Source organism: Mus caroli, unplaced genomic scaffold (genome assembly GCF_978045245.1).
Source record: "Mus caroli unplaced genomic scaffold, Mus_caroli_1 scaffold_20, whole genome shotgun sequence".
NCBI classification, from domain to species: Eukaryota; Metazoa; Chordata; class Mammalia; order Rodentia; family Muridae; genus Mus; species Mus caroli.
The window spans coordinates 30,256,390-30,276,814 of record NW_028227275.1 but is presented as its reverse complement, the minus strand read 5'-3'; the positions used below and the strand labels follow the sequence as shown (position 1 = coordinate 30,276,814).

At 36.3% G+C, this 20,425-nt stretch overlaps 1 protein-coding gene across 3 annotated transcripts in view; it reads right to left on the bottom strand.

The window, feature by feature from the left end:
• Prkg1 (protein kinase cGMP-dependent 1) overlaps positions 1 to 20,425 on the bottom strand; it is a 1,217,686-nt gene that overhangs the window by 118,740 nt on the left and 1,078,521 nt on the right. For all 3 annotated transcript variants that reach the window (XM_021151357.3, XM_021151356.3, XM_085834099.1), the window contains one exon: positions 11,348 to 11,422. In XM_021151357.3, coding sequence (XP_021007016.1) covers positions 11,348 to 11,422 — 75 coding nt within the window. The remainder of the gene's footprint in view (positions 1 to 11,347; positions 11,423 to 20,425) is intronic.

Sequence of the window (20,425 nt, the reverse complement as noted above, 5' to 3'; positions counted from 1 at the left end):
ATGGCCTTTCTTTCTAAAAGTTAATAAAACATGTCCATAGACTGTGTAATGCAAAAATGCATCTGTCTGGACTATTTGAAAAGGCTCCTTAAGTACATGTCTTTCTGTCCCCCAAACCACCTTTATTTATTATTTATTTATTTATTTATTTATTTATTTGCCTGTAACCTATTCTCTTCTGTAACACATTCCATTTCCAATATGCATTTGCCCTATATTACTGGTGTTCAGCTTATGTAAATCTATTTCCATGTTTTCTTTCTTAATATGATGTCAGGTTTTGAAATTATAACCCAAGAAATTATATGAATATAAGAAAACTCATTGCCTTATACCGAGTAATTACCTTTTTGAGGCTATTACAGTGAGTAATATCCAGGTAGAAGAAAAATGCCAGTCAACAATGCGCTTAATCAAAATGAGACCATTTTTCTAGCTTCAGCTAATCTACCAATGCTGACATTTTCATCCCAAAGATTCAGCATCTAATGAAACAGAATCTAGCAAATTAATTGGCCCATCGTACATTTTCAAATTGAAAATGAAAGTCTTACAATTCTGCTGTGTGATTCTATTGCTAAAGCTAAACATTTCTGTGGGAAGTGGAGTATCTTCTTTTCTGATTCTATTAATAGTAGAGTTTCAGTGTTCCACCCTATAATTCTATCCTGTTCTTCAGTGTCTACTTGGTAATGCATAGAAGTATCACTGTGACTCAGGACTTGAGGGCTATGATACAGTGCTGACATCCCGGAGACAAAGGTCAGTGGTTAAACACTCTGTCCTACAAGACATTCTCCCACATTCAAAGGTGGGAATTATCCAGCCTGAAATGGACCTAATAGAGATAGCTGTGGCCACTCTACAATTACAAATAATGCCAGCGGGCTGGCTTATAAAGTAGCTTATGAATAAATGTATCGAGTCATACTGGTTTTGAGACTGTTATTACATTTACATGATGAGGATTGATAGGTAAACATGATTGCATTAGAAAGCAATTGGTAATGTGAATTAAATAATAATGTAATATGATATTCTGACAGCAAGGATTCAATCCTAAAATACTCGACTCATCACATCATGAGAAATTGTAAAATAATATTTGAACTATTTTAGTAATTTACACATGGCCAAGTATTGGCAGATTCTTATGATAAAATTATAAAATAAATTTCCTTTTTTGATTTACTCGAATATTGGCATTATTTAAAAAAAGCAAAGTATTTTAAAATAAAATATTATGCGAATGTATTTAAATAACTATGTATGTAAAAGAAGAATTGTATAAATTAGATAATATGCTTTGCCTTTAGTCAAACAGAGGAACATTAGTGTAAGAGTTTCTGTTTTTAAATACTATCTGTTTGGTTTTTAAGTACATGTGTACTTTTCAGAGAAAAAAAATATTTTGAGTTTTGAAATTCTTGAATATGAGCCAGAGAAACATACACTGAAAAATACAGTTGTTTTTCAAGTTATAGTTAATGGTATATGCTTATGTTTAATCATCAAGGTATCATAGTCATATCTTAATAAGTATAGGCATGTGTGTCTTCACGAATGTGTTCTTAAAACATGCATTGTTATGCAGTATTTTCATTATGTGAAAACTGTAGTGTTTCAGAAGTACTCTACAGCTATCTGTCTCTGGGTCAGACAACCTTATGGACCATCTCTGTCTATTGGTCGAAATGTGCACGAATATAATTCAACACTTCTCTGGTAACTCTGCTTTCTTTAACTTCATCCTGACTCCCCAACTTGTGCTAGCATGTGAAATTATTTCTCTGATACTCATGTAAATGCAACAGAAAATACTAATGTGAAGCACTTGGAAACAGTTTCCTGAAGAAAAAGGCTGTTATCACCTCCTAGTTTATAACGTCGAAAGTCCTGTCTATCACTTGGTCTCTGCTCATCTAGATGTGGATGGCCATTTATTTTTGAGATGGCTGGAAACTTTAGAGCCTACTTAGAATGCAAAGCTGGCAGACAATCTAAGCATATTCTTCATCGCTTATTTAATTGTTTTGTATAATAAAGCTAACAGGTTTGGGTGAGACGCCTCTGCATCTACATGAATAATTTCCACTCTAATGTGACTAGCAGAGGATCTGGCTTAGGAAAACACACTCTTTGAATGAAATCGACAGTTCTATAAATCAAGTTGATTACCATAACAGGCATAGTATGCTAAAAATTTTTTTCTAAACCATATAAACAGACAGCAGATGGGGAATTGCTTCTAGACCTGACTCTTCCAAGCCCTTAAACTGAAACTGGTCTCAGAGTCAATATTTAGCAGAAGCTGTCTTATTTCCTTTTCAAGGACATTGGGATAACAACTTCCCAATGTGTTCCAAGTGTGAAAACTAGAGAAATCAGACCTGCTTCAGATCTTGTGAGGAAGGGAGCAGCCTGGTGCCTGAAGTGATAGATGCACTCTATAAAGCTGACAGATCCCTGTAATTTATACAGCGGAGGCAAATGGTATGAAGCACACAAATGACTCTGAACAATAGCCACGCTCCGGTTCTGTATGGTGTCGTTTTCAAGTAACAACTTAAAAATGTAAATCAATATCGAATATTATGTTCATTGTATCAAAACTGATTTGTGCTGTCATTTAAGTCATTACTTAAAAAATGATTTCTCTCTGAAAGGATTCACGGGGAAATATTACCATAAAATTTTCTAGTTTCAAAAGTACTCTATAATTTTCTAATAGCTCTTTATTGAAAGATAGCCCAGCTTATTATCATATTTAAATTTCATCAGAAAGAGATAAATTCTATGCATGGCGGTGAAAATGAGAAATTCTGTTTCTATGGGCTAATTTATTTAACTCTTCTGAATTACCACAACTAACCGCAAGCAAATCAACCTGATTTTTTATATGAATGTTTTAAATAATGTGAGTACTATGGCAATACTTAAAGATTAGAATAAGCAAGTAATATAACTTACTGTTCAAAAAACACTCATAGCTGTTTGTTGATTAAGTCTGTTTTCCTTTTAATTATAATCTTTCAAAAATACCTTTTAAATGAAAACTTGTAAATAAAAAACCCACATACCCAAATTAGCTACTTGCAAAGTCTACATCTCATTAAACTTCTACACAATTAGAGGAGCTATTTTTAAAAGAAGCTGTGGAACTTCATATTGGATGTTTTACCTTCTTTATATGTTTATATATATATATATATATAAATATTTAATATAATATATATAATATTTATATTTGATTGCAATTATCCACCAACAAAAATCAAGGAGAGAGTTAGAACTAGAAAAACAATTAGCTTTATATCCTCTTTCATAGCTTGTGTTCATTTCCTGCATTTAATCCTTCCACATCCCTAATAGCTAACCTCTACTTACTATGTTATGATGTACACATACTGACATACACACACACACACACACACACACACACACACACACACATTATTGGCTAGATTCCATGTATAAAGGAGAACATGCATTTATAAAGATTGTATGAGCATGATTAATATTAAACTTTTCAAGTCAACCCATCTTCCTGAATTTTCTAGAGAGCTGAATAGTAATCCCTTTTGCACATATATCACATTAATTTATCCATTGATCTGTGGATGGACAACTAGGTTGATTGCAATTCTGTGCTATATTGGGAAAAAAACAGCAATAAACACAGCAAAGAAGTACAAATATCTTTATGGTGGGGTATGGTGTTATCTGACTATATGCCCAGGAGTAAAATAGCTAGTCATATAGTAGGTGTTTTTAATGTTTTTGAAAAAAATCTCCAAACTGATTCCCAAATGGCTGTACTGATTTTCAATGCCATCAACCTGCTAGGGACCTATGGGTTCCCTTCTTTTCCCATCCTCTGTCAGATTTCTTGATGACAGCCTTTGTGACTTGGTGAGGTGGCATCTCAAGGTAGTATTCATTTGCATTTTCCTCACTGGCTAGGGAGACTAAACACTTTGAAAAATAGTTATTGGCCACCTGAGCTTCTCTGCTTGGAAGCTCTCTGCACAGTTTATCCACCCATTTGTCGGTTGGTGGTATCTTTTTAGCAGAAATAAAGAGAGGTGGCGATGCAGTAATTTGTCTTCATCAAACAAGGAAGCAGAGTTAGGCTCTTAGTTATCTTCAGTATACTCTGTTAAATAGAAAAGGTTGCATGCAAGGGCATCCTGGCATTCCCATCTATAAAGTCTTGCTACCTGGGGAGACTAAAAGACAGGCAGAGTGCAGAAGAAATTAGCAAATGGCCGTTGAGAGCTTTAAATTTTTTAAAATGAAATAGATCAAAAGTTTCTATCTGAGGCCAAGTAGTTTTAGGTTGAAATCACATTCTAAAAATGCAACTGAATCAGTCTCATTGTCCTTGATAGAGAAATTTATGTCATATTCTTTGAAACCTCAAGTCACACTGAAGTAACAGTGTTGCTATTGGTGGTCTTAGAAACTAGTCTACATCCCTTCTTAGCTTGACAACACATCCCGGAATTCAAAAGCAAATAGCTCTTGCAAGGCTAAAAACCAACCTTTGGGCCAAATGCTCCAAAATTTTCTTGCTTCCTACCATTTGCTCTGCAATTAAATGGAAAACAGTTTTGCTTGCCAGACTCTGGGACTATTCTCTGACGGCTGGCTCAACCTGCAAGTGGTCAGCAAGTTGTAATTCTGGTCTGAGGACTAGTTCATGAGGCTGCTTGCAGAGTTCTTTAATCAGTGTGGCACTCTCCTTTGGGAACAGGATATTGCTTGCTTGAATTCTTTCCATAGGGGAAGAAACAATTTTCTAGGCCCATTTCCCTGAGAATTGCTTAGATCAAGACTGAGTTGTTTAAAGTAAATTGTTGATAAGATTGTGGGAATGCCGAGATCTTTATTCCTAGAGGCCTGATATAATCTAATAAAAAAGGAGGTGGGGTGAAAAGACCCAGATTTCAAAGTCTGTGTTCAAAAGAGCAGCTACTTGTGAACTGAATTGTACATTTGAAATCATATTTTTATTAGATGCCAGATGACCCCAAGGGCATTTCAAAACAGGCTACCAAGAAATCCAGCACTGGGTTCTGATTTGCATGGCCTCTTGTGCCTCTGAAGGCATTTGATGAGTTAATGATCAAAAGCCTGAGGAAGAGCTGATGCCAGAGAACAAGGAGAAACAGCAGCAACCTCCCTATGACAAACAGACCGACCAACTAAAGGCCATCTCTGCTAATGAAGTGGAGGGAGAGGCCATCTTTTGTTGTTGTCACATTGTGTCAAGCAACAAGGTTCACCACCAAAAGTAATTGGCAAAATACCAAACAGATGAAAACATTCTTTGCAAATGAGCTTGTAAACAGAAAGGGAGCTTCAGATCAATGAGCACTAATCATGAGAATAGCAGTGTTTCAACAAACAGTTGAGGGATTGGTGCACATGGGCGCAATATTCTAGTTAATTCTTACCAAGAGGGGAGGGGCAGAGAAGTGGAGCGCTGTTTTAGTGTTTCGTGACAGTAAGTCAAGATCTCTAGTGCCTGTCATGGTTTTGGACGTTACTGTTTTCTCATACATTGATAGATAGACTTTGTTTTGCATTCTTGTTTTGTTTTTCTTCCTTACCTTAATTTTCTTTTTCTTTGCTTAATTATCCTGCCTGTGCAATGTGAATCTATTACATGTATCCTGTTAGTGAACGCAGGCTCTTTGGGTAATGAAGCCCTCAATCAGAAAGGGCTGTGAGCAGGACTCACTGTCTAGTGGTCAGAGGTGACCAAGCAAGGTCCACATACCATTATCACACACATTAACCAAGTCCAACTCCCTTACTCAGATAAAGAGTGATCCTCGTCATGTATTATGAGTCACACATGCTCTGCTTCCATACTTCAGTACTGTAGTTCTCAGATTAACTAAGCCTGCTTCCCGGCTGCGCAAGACCTCCTTATTTCCTGGGAAATCTTTCAAAGTTGGACACACCTTGCTTTATCCTGCAAGGTGGAAACTCTCCTTTAGAGTTCTCTTGTTCCACCATAGTGCCTATTGCTAATGTTAATAAATTTCCTGTCTAAGATGACTTGGCTCAACGGGTTTCTCTTGAACATGCCCTACAGTCTCTCCCTAAATCCAACGTAGTCATTCAGGGAACAAGGCATAGAAGGGGACTGATTTGGTTCACCGTGGAAGAGGTAGGGAAGGCTTTGGTGACTTTTGTCTTATTCTGTCATTTTGGCATAGCAACCCCAAAGGACTAAGACTCATTCCTTTGTTTTTGGTCTCGGTGCGGGAGACACGTCTGGTTTTCCTCGTACCTCTTGTTTCTCTATAGACTTTTCTGATTGTTTCTCCAGACTTTTAAAAGCTAAATTTCTCAAGAATCAATCCCTAGATTCATGCTCTGACTATTCTCCATTTTTACTGGTTCCTTCTATATTTCAGTTGCCATTTGAATGCTTCTTTTTTTAAAAAAATATTTATTAATTATTATAAATAAGTATACTGTAGCTGACTTCAGATACGGGTGGTTGTGAGCCACCATGTGGTTGCTGGGGATTTGAACTCAGGACCTTCAGAAGAGCAGTCAGTGCTCTTACCCACTGAGCCATCTCACCAGCCCCTTGAATGCTTCTTATACTGAAATTCTCTCTGTACATCTTTGCCTAGCCCACATCAACTAATGGCGACTAATTAGCATCTGCTAATGACTCAGGATTCAGTTCGAATGTATTGAAAATGCCATTTCATCATAGAAGTCTCATCACAATATTTGTTTGTCTTTTTCACACTGAACCAAGTGCATCATGAAAGGAAGAAATCTGTCTGTTATAGTCGCTATTTTATGGGGCGGGGGGGGGTTGTAGGCATGTAGAGTATAATCTGTTGACTAAACCAATGTATATGAAGAAATGAATGAACATGGGTAAGACCAGTACACGGGGGACTATGAGTTCTCAGAGGGAGTCTAGGTTTATATAACAGGTGACATTGGAGGTTATTTTACTTGTCCATACTTTGTATGGGCTTCTATAATGATGAGCTTTTCATGGAGAACAGTATTAGGTCTTATCAACTTAGATGGTAACTAAATGCATGCATCAGTCTATTGATACAGCTATCAGGGTATCTCAGTGGAAGCACCTACATACCTCCAGACCTCAAGAAAAGACAGCAGGATAGAACAGGTGGCAGAAGGACCAACTGGTCTACAGTACTGCAACTTTTCTAATCATGCGTGACACAGAGCAATTTGCACAGCTGGATGGACCATGAGGTTTTCTTTGTGGAGTTCTGCTTTTAGAAGCGGTTGAGAACTTATATTCAAAAGAAGAATGGATTGAATCGGTAAGGCTTTATCTTGAGTCAATCGAGAAAACTAAGTTTCCATTCATCGTGTTCGCAGGCAGTACTGTGAAGATGTGAGCAGAACAGAGAATGCTCTTGTATGTTTAAAATGGGGTGAAGCCAAATGGAGAAAAACAATGTGTGAAACATGTCGGTGCCAGGAAAACACAAAGGCAGTTAGGAGCACATGTTAGATCGGCTTGGTTGGTTTTCCTTTCCTTTCTCTATCTTGCCATATTATTTTTATAAAAAGTAAAGGTAAAAAACATGTTAATAAAAATAAACCTTATTATAAATAAAAACAGCATTATGTTTTTTTGCCCACTTTATGCCCTCACCCTGAGGATATAATCATGGCAAATGTGAATCCTGTTAAGAGTATAATTTTTGCTGTAAAGGTTTTTTATGATAAGTTGGATGTGTATGTGTACTGTATATGAATTAGGGTTTTTATTTAGAAAAAAGAGTTCTTTAGCATTTTGTTTCTAAGTATAATGTTTATCAGCCAAATACAATGATGATATGTGAACTATAAAACATATTATTTAATAAAGAGACTCTTTTGTCAAATGACTTAATGAAGTAAAACATTTGCTTTTACATTTATGGACAGCTGTGATTTTAAAAGAGAAGCCTTACACATGGATGGAGGTAAGATACTCAGAGTCATATGACAATAATCACCAGAACTCTTTCTTAAAAGTATTGGGTTAAAAACAACCACTGATTGTATATCAGTTTTCCTTCAAACTACAAGACATTCCCTAATATTGTAAAATGTGTTTTGTGTCAGCTATAGATGCACAGTATATAGTACAATATAAAGCTCATTCTAAGTAAAGGTATAAATGCTTTTTATCAAGTGAATGAGTGTCCTTGCAGCAAAAATGATATGGACATATCACTACACATGCTACTTCATATTTTAAGTGATGGCCAGTGATTCCCTAATTTTGATATTATATTGTTTCTCCCAATGTTTGTGGGTATAACTCATATTTTACAAAACAAAGTCTTTAGACAAGATTATCAGCAATTAAAAAAAGGCTGAATATGCCATAAAAGTAAAATTTCTATCAAAAATAAATTAAGGAAAGATGTATTGAGGGATAGGCAGAAAACACATATCCTTCAGTAAAAGAGTTTTTGCAAACCTTTCAATAGGGTGTTTTTTTCAAGTCAATTTTCCTGGACTGCTTGTTGGATCTATGTCCTTGGTGTGGGTTTTCTAAGAATAGCATGCTTAGTTGGGGGCAATCAGTCTGCCATTGAGTGTTATGTTAAATAGGTAATGAGTTTCTTACCTCTGAGTTTTAAGTATCTCAAAGGATTGAGTTATTAAAGTCGCTCTTGTTTTATCTTTGCTTCCCCAAATAAGTATAGACATAGAAAAATAATCATTTTTACAAGGGTAAGTAAGGTGATCACTTTAATGGGGATTTAAGAAATATTAGCCTTAAATTTCATGACTTTCGCAAAACCAAAGGGGACTCTGAAAACAATACAGTTCACAGAGTGGCGCTTAATCATCACCTCAGCTGTGCCTGCTCTGAGCTTTGTGGTCTATACAGAAATGTAAAGGCATTAGCAGATCATCCAGGGAATATAAACCAATTACAGGAGGTTCCTAGTTTCCACTGTGTTAGTGAAGCTTTAAAAGTTCCCTAAATACCAAGTGAATGTAAAATGGATTCAAAGGGAAGAAAACCAATGGAATAAAGAGGCAACAGTGCTAACTCAGATGCTGAAGCCTGCCCTTGCAGGTAAAAAACTTACCCTGAGGAAACTTATAGTTAGCTTCCTCCAAGTTACGGACATCTGATTAAGGGATGTCTCCAACTTCAGACACCTTCATATGTTGTTTGTTAGCACTATATAAAGTGTTTACAATGTAAAAGGCATCACAATGAACTACTTTAACATTTGTTATAAGACAATTTCAAGGAATAAACTTATTATTGTTCTCTCTAGAATTCAGATCAGGGGTTTATTATTTTTTTAATCTATTTACACTGTCTAAATAATGATTAACACTAAAGAATACTAAGAATACATTCACTTGGTCTTAGTAATAATCAGACAATTTAAGATAAATGTATTCTGGATGAAATCTGCTAAGACAATGTGTCTTCTGAGGCAGTTTATCAATCCGCAAGGCATGTGACAGTGGTCTATTCATCTGCCTTTATCAGATTAGTAGCTGATCTAATCATAGGTCTCTATAACCAAGTTTGGTCCAGTGAATAGTTGATTTAATTGGTGACTAATCTGACTAGTGATTGATCCCTTCTGGTTGCTCACCCAATCTATGGATTATCAAATCAATAATTCCCATCAAGTCTATGGTTATTGATTAGGGTCATTGACTAATTTAATCCAAGTTTGACCAATTTACCACCTACGAAGAGTAACTTCTGTGAGGTGATAGATGGGCTAATTAGCTTAATTACTGTGATCAGTTTCTAATCAATACCAATATCAAATCATGTTGTATACCCCAAAGACTATATGCTTGTTTCATGATGTTCAAATTATAGGCTAGCAAATCTACTTGTCAGATAAACCTATTGGGAAGTACCTTGATCTAGACAGACATTTCATTATTTCTTTGTTCCTTAACTAGAACTATTTGGCCAGACTGTTAGTGTTTTATAGAAAGATATCTATGAGTATTTTCTAGTCTAAGTATAATTTAATGATATACTGTGTAAAAACAACAATTTTAACATATAAAATTAAAAACTACTTAGTCATATAAAATATTTTATAATATATATGGAATAATTAATATCTGTTTTTATAGTCATTTGTCAAATTTAAGTATGTTTCTAAAGATTACTTCAACAAGATCATTCACCTTTGTAGCCCTTTGCAATTTACAAAGATTGTTTTTTTCATAAGGTTTTCAATTAAAATGCAACTTTAAAGAAGTGCTAATGAGGCTGAGGAAGAAGTGTTGGGAGTCATGCCCAATAGTGATAAGCAGGAGTGAAGGCTTTCCATCTCTGTTCGGATTCATACCACAGTGTGACAAACTATGGCCAACTCTTCTTTCTAACTGTCTGAATCTAGTTTTATTTTATACTTGTTTCCTTACTCCTTAGAAGTGCAGTGTAAGGAAGCGAATCCATGAATGGTCAGAATTCATAAACCATCACATGGGCTTCTCCTACGAAGTCAATAGATCCTGAGCAGAATCTCATTCACAGTCACTTCTCCATCACAGAGAATTATATATATAGTTACACTATGTTCTTTAAGTCTAAAGTAGCTGCTCATATTTTTAAGTTGGCCATTAGTCATCTTATTTACACACCTATATGTATTCAAGAGGTTAACATGGAATATAATTCTTAATATATCACTCCTAGTTTGAATGTTATTTCCATGGATTCTTAGAGGAAAATATTTTTGTTGTTGTTGTTTTAGGTCACTACAAATCTAGTAATCAAATTTTGGCATGAACTATGGACTTAACACTAAACACTAAATTTTACCTGTTTAATCCTTTTGTTGTCCTATAGTATATGAAATGTCAGTTTTTATTGAGTGAAAGGAAATATTATGAAGACCACTGTTTTTTTTTTCAAAATAACTAACATTTTTAAAATTACATTTTGAAAGAATCTTGACTATATCAAATCTTTGTCAAAAAGCTTTGGCAAAGCTTTGTTTTATAGCAAGTCATCCTTATAAAAAATTTACATTTAGCATTTAATATCATCGGAAGGTATTTTAAGTCTGACAAATTACATGTTTCATTGTAATTGTTTACATCAAAATTTAAACTATCACTTACCTGCTTGAGTTGATCTTCACAAACGATTTCAGGAGTCGAAAAGAGCCATGTTAAGTCAGCACACTATGTAACAAGTACATTGTTTGCTTAATTTTTCTTTTAAGTAATCAGATTTTTATTGCCAGAGCACTTGACATGAATTCCAAATATTTGGTGTTATCTTATCAAAGTCATTTTTTATCAAGATGAAGTCCCCCAAACAAATGTCACTTACTTTGCTTTTGCTTCTGCATCCTCATATGCTTTGTTAGAAACATCGTCCAGTCCTCCAATCAAATGCTTGAAAGAGCTGCCAGAGGAAAACCAGAGTAATCATAGTAAGTCCTCTGCAAAGTGGAAATGATATCAACCAGTCTTAAACTGTGAATTGATTTAAGCCATTGTTTAGAAAAAAAAAGTAAATTCAAACAATTTAGGTAGATAGCTAAGAAACACACCAGACAGCAAAATCCTGTTTGATTGGGTGATGAGCACGATGAGGTCAGAGGACTATTATCTGGTCAACCTATGTAGTCAGTACGCAATCACATTTGACACCCATGTCTGACAAAAACAGATGTTGAGCCAACTGGGTAGAATAAAATAAAGACTATGCTAATTGTGAGTCAATTTCTTATCAAACTGATATAACAACAAAACCTGCCAATAAGGGAATGCCAAGTCTGTCAGTTAACTAGGATTAATTATTATTATTCTCAATGGAAACTGTAAAAGGCCAACAGTAGCTGCATCTCCAGTTAAAAGAAAGCAAATAATCAGTGACAAAGAAAGAACTGTAGAAAAATAAATTCATTTGAAAATGAAAAAAAAAAAAACTGACTTTGGGATGAAGTAGGAAGGTTAAAGCCAATATATTCAGTATCTACTGTATATCTAGAACTGTGTTTAGATTTATTTTATATAATGAAGCATCATCTATCATATGCTTAAAATATGTTATAGAAAAAAAGAACCCAGTGAATACACAAATAGTAGAATTACCTTTGAAATGTACTGAATACAACCAGTATACAATAACTCCTTTACATATGACATTTTGGCAACCACCGAAATAGACCGGATAACAAAGAGAAAACCAATAGAAGCCTATGGGGACTTCCACATAATAACCAGAGCTTCAGTTTCATGTGGTTCTGGTAATGCCTCACTGGAGGTAATCGTTTACTTTGGCCAGGTCCTTGGCAATATCTTGTCTTTGGTGCCCACTTGCTTTCTTTTTGCCTCATCTAGCTGCTATAATATTCAGTCTCCATACACAGAACCAGGTAACTATGGGCCAAACCCTCTGGAATAGTGAGCTAAAATGAATCTTTCTTCTTTTAAGTTTGTTTGTCAAGTATTTGGTAAGAGTCATGAATATTCCAGGCAGTGCTCAGTGTGACAAGAATTGTACAGTGATGCTTTTAGTATCACATCCATTTTATTGATGTGCTTAGATAGAAGTTCTCTCTAAATCTTAACACCTATCAAATGTGATGGGCTATAGGGACAAAATGAGCATTCTCCTTCCGATTCAAAAATCGATACTAGAAAAACTTTAGTACTGTATAGGGTTTTGTTGTTGTTGTTCTTGTTTTTTCGAGACAAGAGTTTCTCTGTGTAACCTTGGCTGTCCTGGAACTCACTCTGTAGACCAGGCTAGCCTTGAACTCAGAAATCTGCCTGCCTCTGCCTCCCAAGTGCTGGGATTAAAGACATGTGCCACCACTGCCCAGTTTACTGCATAGGCTTTTAAAATTATCATTATTTTTATTTTTTATTAGATATTTTCTTTATATATATTTCAAATGCTATCCCAAAAATTCCCTATACCCTCCCACTGCCCTGCTCCCCTACCCACCCACTCCCACTTCTTGGTCCTGGCATTCCCCTGTATTGGGGCATATAAAGTTTACAATACCAAGGGGCCTGGCTCTCTTCCCAGTGATGGCCAACTAGGCCATCTTCTGCTACATTTGCAGCTAGAGATACGAGCTCTGGGGGTACTGGTTAGTTCCTATTGTTGTTCCACCTATAGGGTTGCAGACCCCTTCAGCTTCTTGAGTGCTTTCTCTAGCTCCTCCATTGGGGGCCCTGTGTTCCATCCTATAGATGACTGTGACCATCCACTTCTGTATTTGCCAGGCACTGGCATAGCCTCATACGAGACAGCTATAACAGGGTCCCTTAAGCAAAATCTTTCTGGCATTGTGCAATTGTGTCTGGGTTTGGTGGCTGATTATGGGATGGATCCCCAGGTGGGATAGTCTCTGGATAGTCCATCCTTTCATCTTAGCTCCAAACTTTGTCTCTGTAACTCTTTCATGGGTATTTTGTTCCCTATTCTAAGGAGGAATGAAGTAACCACCCATTGGTCTTCCCTCTTCTTAATGAGGAGCTTTAAGGAGTTATGTAGTTATTCAGTTTATATCTCTATAATTTTTGTATATGTATGTTTGTGTGTGGTTGCATATGTACAGAAGCTGATGCCAAGGGTCTTTCTTGATCTTTCTCCAATGTTATATACTGAGGCAGGATCTCTTCTTAAAGACAGAACTTGACTTGGTTCTTCTAGCTAGTCAGTTTGCTCGGAGTAGTCCCTATGTCTTCTTTGGCCATGGGGATTCCAGACGGCCTTCTTTGCCAGCCCTGGATCTGTGTAGGGGGCTGAATGACAGTTCTTACAACTCGAATGTCGATCACTTTCCTTTCCTTGTGTTCTCCCCTGTCCCATCTGTATGATTCCTTTTTGGAAGTACTGGGAGTTGAATCCAGGGTCTCTTAAATTCTAGACAAGCTGAATAATACTGAATCACACCCACAGTCTTTTCATAATCTTAATCTCTAAACGACATGCATTTGGAACACCCAATAATCAGTAACGCAGTCAGTTTGTGAACCACAGCAGAAGAGTTGATGATTTAGAATCTAAAGTTACTTAGCTGGTTTCATTTTTAATTACTTTTTGCAAAAACTATCAAGAAGACTAGGGCAACATAGGACAGCTGTTATCTCAGCTCCCTGGTGGTGATCCATCCGGGAGGCTGGGTCACTTCTATCTGTGCTAAAAACGGTCATGCTGATATACAAAAGGAGACAAAGAGGAAATTTTGAGTCACAGGCCCAGGAAATTAAGAGACTCATTTCAAAATATGAAGTTTAATATAATAAACTTATTAATTTACACTGAATAATAGGCAAATCTAAAGTTTCTCAAAAATGTCATCAATAAAATAAATGAGAACTTGTAATCTCCATTATTGAGAAAAATGCTCAAGTGTGATTTCAAACACTTTCCCTTTACTTATTTCTATTATTTCATTTGTGTTTTCATTAATACCTTATTGCAATTTTTATTTGCTTTTTACCTTGAACGCCTATAATTTTTGTTAGTTACATTCTAATGAAGCTAGAGACAGGGAACAGAAACCTAAAATTTCACTCAAATAATAGCATAAAATGTCAGCTTTTCTTTTTTATTCTTTCTTGTGATTGAAAATAGATTTTTTCCACATAATGTGTCTTGATCACAGTCTCTCCTCCATCTATTCCTTGCTTACAGCCTCTCCTCCATCTATTCCTTGCTTACAGCCTCTCTTCCATCTATTCCTTGCTTACAGTCTCTCCTCTATCTATTCCTTGCTTACAGTCTCTCTCCCATCTATTCCTTGCTTACAGCCTCTCTTCCATCTATTCCTTGCTTACAGCCTCTCTTCCATCTATTCCTTGCTTACAGCCTCTCTTCCATCTATTCCTTGCTTACAGCCTCTCTTCCATCTATTCCTTGCTTACAGTCCCTCCCCCATCTACTCCTCCCACTTCCTTGCTGCCCCCACGACCATCTGGATCCACTCCTTTCTGTCTCCCATGAGAAAATGTCAAGGCTTCTGAGGAATAATAATAAATAAAACTATAATATAATAAGATAACACAAAAGTGAACACAGTGGAGGTAGACAAAAGCAGAAGGAAAAGAGCCCAAAAGAAGGCACAGGAATCAGAGACCCACTCATTTGCACACCCAGGAATACCATAGAAACACTAAACTAGAAGCCATGATATATATGCAAAGAACCTGGTACAGACCTCTGCATATATGGCCTCAGTCTCTGTGAGTTCATATGATCGTTGCTCATGTTTATTTAGAAGCCCTTGGGTTCTTGGTGTCCTCCATCCTCTCTCTCTCTTTTACACCCTTTCTGCCTCCAATTTCACAACCTGGAGGAAGGGATTTGATAGAGATATCCCATTCAGGGCTGAGTGTTCCAAGGTCTCTCACATGCATATTGTCTGGCTGTGGGTTTCTTTATTTGTTCCCACTTGATGGCGGAACTGATCTATGAGTGTAGCAGAATGTCATCAGGAGTCATTTATTGATAATATTTCTTATTCAACAGTAGTATATGGTTTTACTCTACTCTCTAGTAGGTATCTAGTTTGGGCTATCTAGTTTGTCTTGAGATGATTTTTCCAACCCTAAAATCCACTCTAGTCTAGAATTTGCCATGCAACAAGCGTCTTGAACTCATGATCCTTCTTTCTCGGCCTTCTGGCTGGGAGGATTATAGGTGTGTGCCACTACCTCAGCACCACTCTTCTTTCTATGATTAATTTTCTTACTTTTCTGTACAAGGTATTGGTCCATATCTAAACTTAGAGAAAGTCTGATATCAGATAAACTCTAACATACTGCAGTTACCCAGTGACAAGTGACTGGGGAGAAACTTTCATTTGCTCTCAGTGTAGTCGTGTTATTGTTAAGTTAGAGCAATTAACTAGCTATGACTCAATATTATTTTTAACTTTGCGCTATTGTATACATACTTAATTTATCATTTTAAGGAATATTTTAGCAGCTAACAGGTAAGTGGATGTACATATGTCATAGAATATATATCACTCTGTCTCTGCATACATATAGAAACACACATGGACACATATATATCCATGGGATACAGGGAAGTATCATAACTGGGTACACAAACATAAGTATTTGCACTCTAGACTATAAATTGAACATAAATAATTTCTTTTCATGATAAACATACCAAGAATCATATTTTTGTCTTTGGGAATTCAGGGCCATATATTATTTGTAAATATTTTTTCTTTGGAAGGCAATCTAACGCAAAAGAATAATGAAACATTGACTAATCAGATCCTGATAAATTAGAAAGTCTTTTTAAACAAAAACTTTATATATATTACATTATATTATATTATATTATACTATACTATATGTAAGTACTTTAAGAAGATGTGGAACTTTCAAGAAATATCACTGAGTCCAAAGGGATCCACACTATATATTTTTCCTCTGGTCAATAAATTATTAAAAACAGCTTGATTATCTATATAGTAGAATTAAAGAATTAATTAATAAATTTATTATTTATGGGCTTATTTATTTGCACTTCAGGCAATTGAACCAAGGGCCTTGCATCTACAAGGAAGGCTCTTCACCATTAGGCTGTATTCCTGGTCATACACTCTTCCCCAGAATACATAATATCTCTGTGGATCCTTGTTAAACAGGTCTTTTAGGACATATTGCTATAGGTGGTTGTGATGGCTATTCTTGGTTGTCAACTTGACTGCATCTGTAATTAACTAAGACCCAAATGACTGGGCATACCTGAGAGGGTATATAGATATATGTGCAGTAGAAACACCCATACATATACATTAAAAATAAATAAATCATTTTAAAATGTCAAGGCAGAATTCCCTTTTCTTTCATTCATTCATTCATTCATTCATTCATTCATTCACTCATTCATTCATTCTACTTCCCAATTGAAGCCCCCCCTACTCCCAGTTCCTCCTCACACAGCCTCCCCCTTCCCCTTCTTCTCTAAGAAGGGGAAGGCCTCTCCTGTTGTGGATACCCCTGGAGCTAATTATATTTGATGTTAATTTAGTTCTCCTGTGAGTGGCTGCTAACAAGGAATGAGTCAGCACTCAGCTGATTTCCTATAAACCTGCTTCCCACCTTAATTTGTAAAATAAAGGAGAGCTAATGATTGGGCAGATAAAAGGGAAGGTGGAGAGGAAGATGGAGAGAGAGAAGAAGGAGAAAATGGAAGAGGGAGAGGATGCAGAGGAGGAGGAAGAAGAAGAAAAGCAGAGCAGAAGCACATGGCCTGGAGAAACAGCAAGTCTTAGGGGTCTCATAAGCTGTGGAAAATAGTAGTGTAGAGGTAGATTTGCCCATGATTCATATTAATTGTGTTGTGTTTTCATTGCTGGGGCATAACTGAGTTGGAGAGATTTACTGCAACACTGTCCTGGAGAGCCCATCCAACCTGGCATCTCAAGGACTAAGTATATCCTCTCCCACTAAGGCCAGACAAGACAGCTCGGTTAGGGGAGCAGGATCCACAGACAGGTAAGTCCCTGATCCAGTTGTTGGGGACCCCCATGAAGACCAGGCAGTATTCTTTAAGGTGAATGATTTTATTGGTGTTATTTAAATACAGATTCACAAATGCAGAGACACAGAAGAGCAAATCTGAAGTGTCCTGTCTGTTTAATATTGGTAGTTTAAACATGGTTGAAAGGTGCAGAAGGAAACTAATGCAGAAGGGGAAGGGAGAAAGAACAAAGGTGAGTGAGGCAGATGGAAGATGGGGCAGGAAGAGAGGGAAAGAGACAGAGAAAGGAAATAACCCTTTCGCACTGAGAATGTTAACATTTGTAGACATTTTTCTTAAGAGGCGTCAGCTGAAAGGCTGCTGCTCCTCACTCTAGGAAAAGTGTCTGTTTGGGGACATTATGGTGATTGACTCAGTGGGTAATAATTTCAGTTATTAAGATGTTGTCATTATTACACCAAAACATCTTTCTGAAGGGAGCTGATTACTCAGTGGTATGTCTAAAATGTGTATAATTTTGTTCTTCGATTGCAACGCGATGATATTCTTGTCTAAAGAGAAATGGGCTTTAACACTCTGAGGAAGACAAAAGACCAAATTGAAGGACTCCAAATATCAAGGATTGACATGTTGCCAACAAAGAAAATCATTTACACACAATTTACATTTTATAAAGCACTTCTTATAAGCTATGTATGCATTTAAACCTAACATAGTTATGTTAGTTGACTAAATCCTTGTGCTTTACTAGATTCTTATTGTGATACAATGTTTAATAATTATGAGTAGAGCCGGGCGTGGTGGCGCACGCCTTTAATCCCAGCACTCGGGAGGCAGAGGCAGGCGGATTTCTGAGTTCGAGGCCAGCCTGGTCTACAAAGTGAGTGCCAGGACAGCCAGGGCTACACAGAGAAACCCTGTCTCGAAAAACCAAAAAAAAAAAAAAAAAAAAAAAATTATGAGTAGATAATTAGACTCAGTGGGTTGAAATATAAGAATAATAAAAGTCAGAATAATTTATCAGATTCTGTCAAATTCAAAATAGGGAACGCGCAAGGTATCTGACTGTGACGTCTGTCACTTCATGGGTTACTGGGGTTGATGCAGCCAGTCTGGTTCTTTAGGCTGGTGTCTCCTCCTCTCTCAATGTCTCATTTTTATCTCTCCCAAAGCTGTGAACTCTATGGCAGGTGGAAGAGGATGACGTTGCCCAAGGATGGTCTTCCCAAATAGGAGAAGGAGAGACCTTCAAGTCAAGGGTACACCAGTAGCTGCACTCCCATGCTAAAATCTCCAAATAAGTTCTCAAATTCCAAATATAGGTACAAAATTAATCACTTATGTAAAGCAGATTTGTTTTCTTGATTATGTCTTTATATAAGGCAACAATCTGTTCTAAACAACTCATTTATAATACAGAGAATAAATGGAAATTTTTAAATAAACATGGATATTTTGAGTTTTTAATTTATATATAAATTATGTTTATATGTATGTACATGTGTATATATATCTAATAATCATTTTATTTTTTCCATTAATTTATATATTCATTTTACATCCCAATTGCTCCTACCTCATCCATGTCCCTACTCTTCAGAGAGGATAGAAGCCTTCCCTGGGTATCTCCTAACCCTGGCATATCAAGTCTCTTTATGGCTAATAGCTACTTCTAAGTGAGTATATACCATCTATGTCCTTTGGGTCTGGGTTATCTCATTCAGGATGATATTTTCTAGTTCCATTCATTTGCCTGCAAAACTCATGATGTCCTTTTTAAAAAATAAATGAGTAATATTCTGTTGTGTAAATGAACCACATTTTCTGTATTCATTCTTTGGTTGAGGGGTGTCTGGGTTTTGCCAGTTTTGAGCTATTATTAACATATTGGAACAGCTGTCCTTGTGGTATGGTGGAACATCTTTTGGGTATATGCAAAGGAGTGATACAGCTGGGTCTTCGGTTAGAAAAATTTCCAATTTTCTAAGAATACAATAGTTGGATTTCCAGAGTGGTTGTACAAGTTTTCACTCCCACCAGCAATGGAAAACTGTTCCTTTTGTTCTACATTCTTTCCAGCATGAGTTGTCACTTGAGGTTTTTATCTTAGCCATTCTGATGGGTGTAAGGTAGAATCTCAGAGTCGTTTTAATTTCCATTTCATAATTCCTCTTTTGACTAAGGATGTTGAACATTTCTTTAAGTGCTTCTTGGCCATTCAAGGTTCCTCTCTTGAGAATTGCTTTGCTCTGTACTCCATTTATAAATTGTGTTATATGGTTTGTTGGTGTTTAACTTCTTGAATTCTTTATATATTTTGGATGCTAGTCCTCTGTTGGATGTAGGGTTGATAAAGATCTTTCCCAAATCTATAAGCTGCTGTTTTGTCCTATTAACAATGTCCTTAGCCCTCAGTTTTATGAGGTCCCATTTATTAATTGTTGATCTTAGTGCATGAGCCATTGTTTTTCTGTTCAGGAAGTTGTCTCCTGTACCAATGAGCTCAAGACTATTTCCCACTTTCTCTTCTATTGGATTTAGTGTATCCAGTTTTATGTTGAAGTTTTTGATCCACTTGGACTTGAGTTTTGTGCAGGGTGATAAATATGGATCTATTTGCATTCTTCTACATGCAGACATCCAGTTAAACCAGAGCCATTTGTTGAAAATGTTTTCCTTTTCTTCCATTGTATGCTTTTGGCAGCTTGGTGTCCATAATCAAGTGTCCATAAGTGTGTAGGTTTATTTCTAGGTCTTTGACTCAATTCATTTAATCAACCTGTCTGTTTTTATACCAATACCATTCAGTTCTTATTACTATTGCTTTGTAGTACAGCTTGAAATAAGAGATGGTGATAACTTCAGAACTTCCTTTATTGAACAGGATTATTTTAGCTATCCTAAGATGTTTTTTTTCCATATGAAGTTGAGAATTGTTCA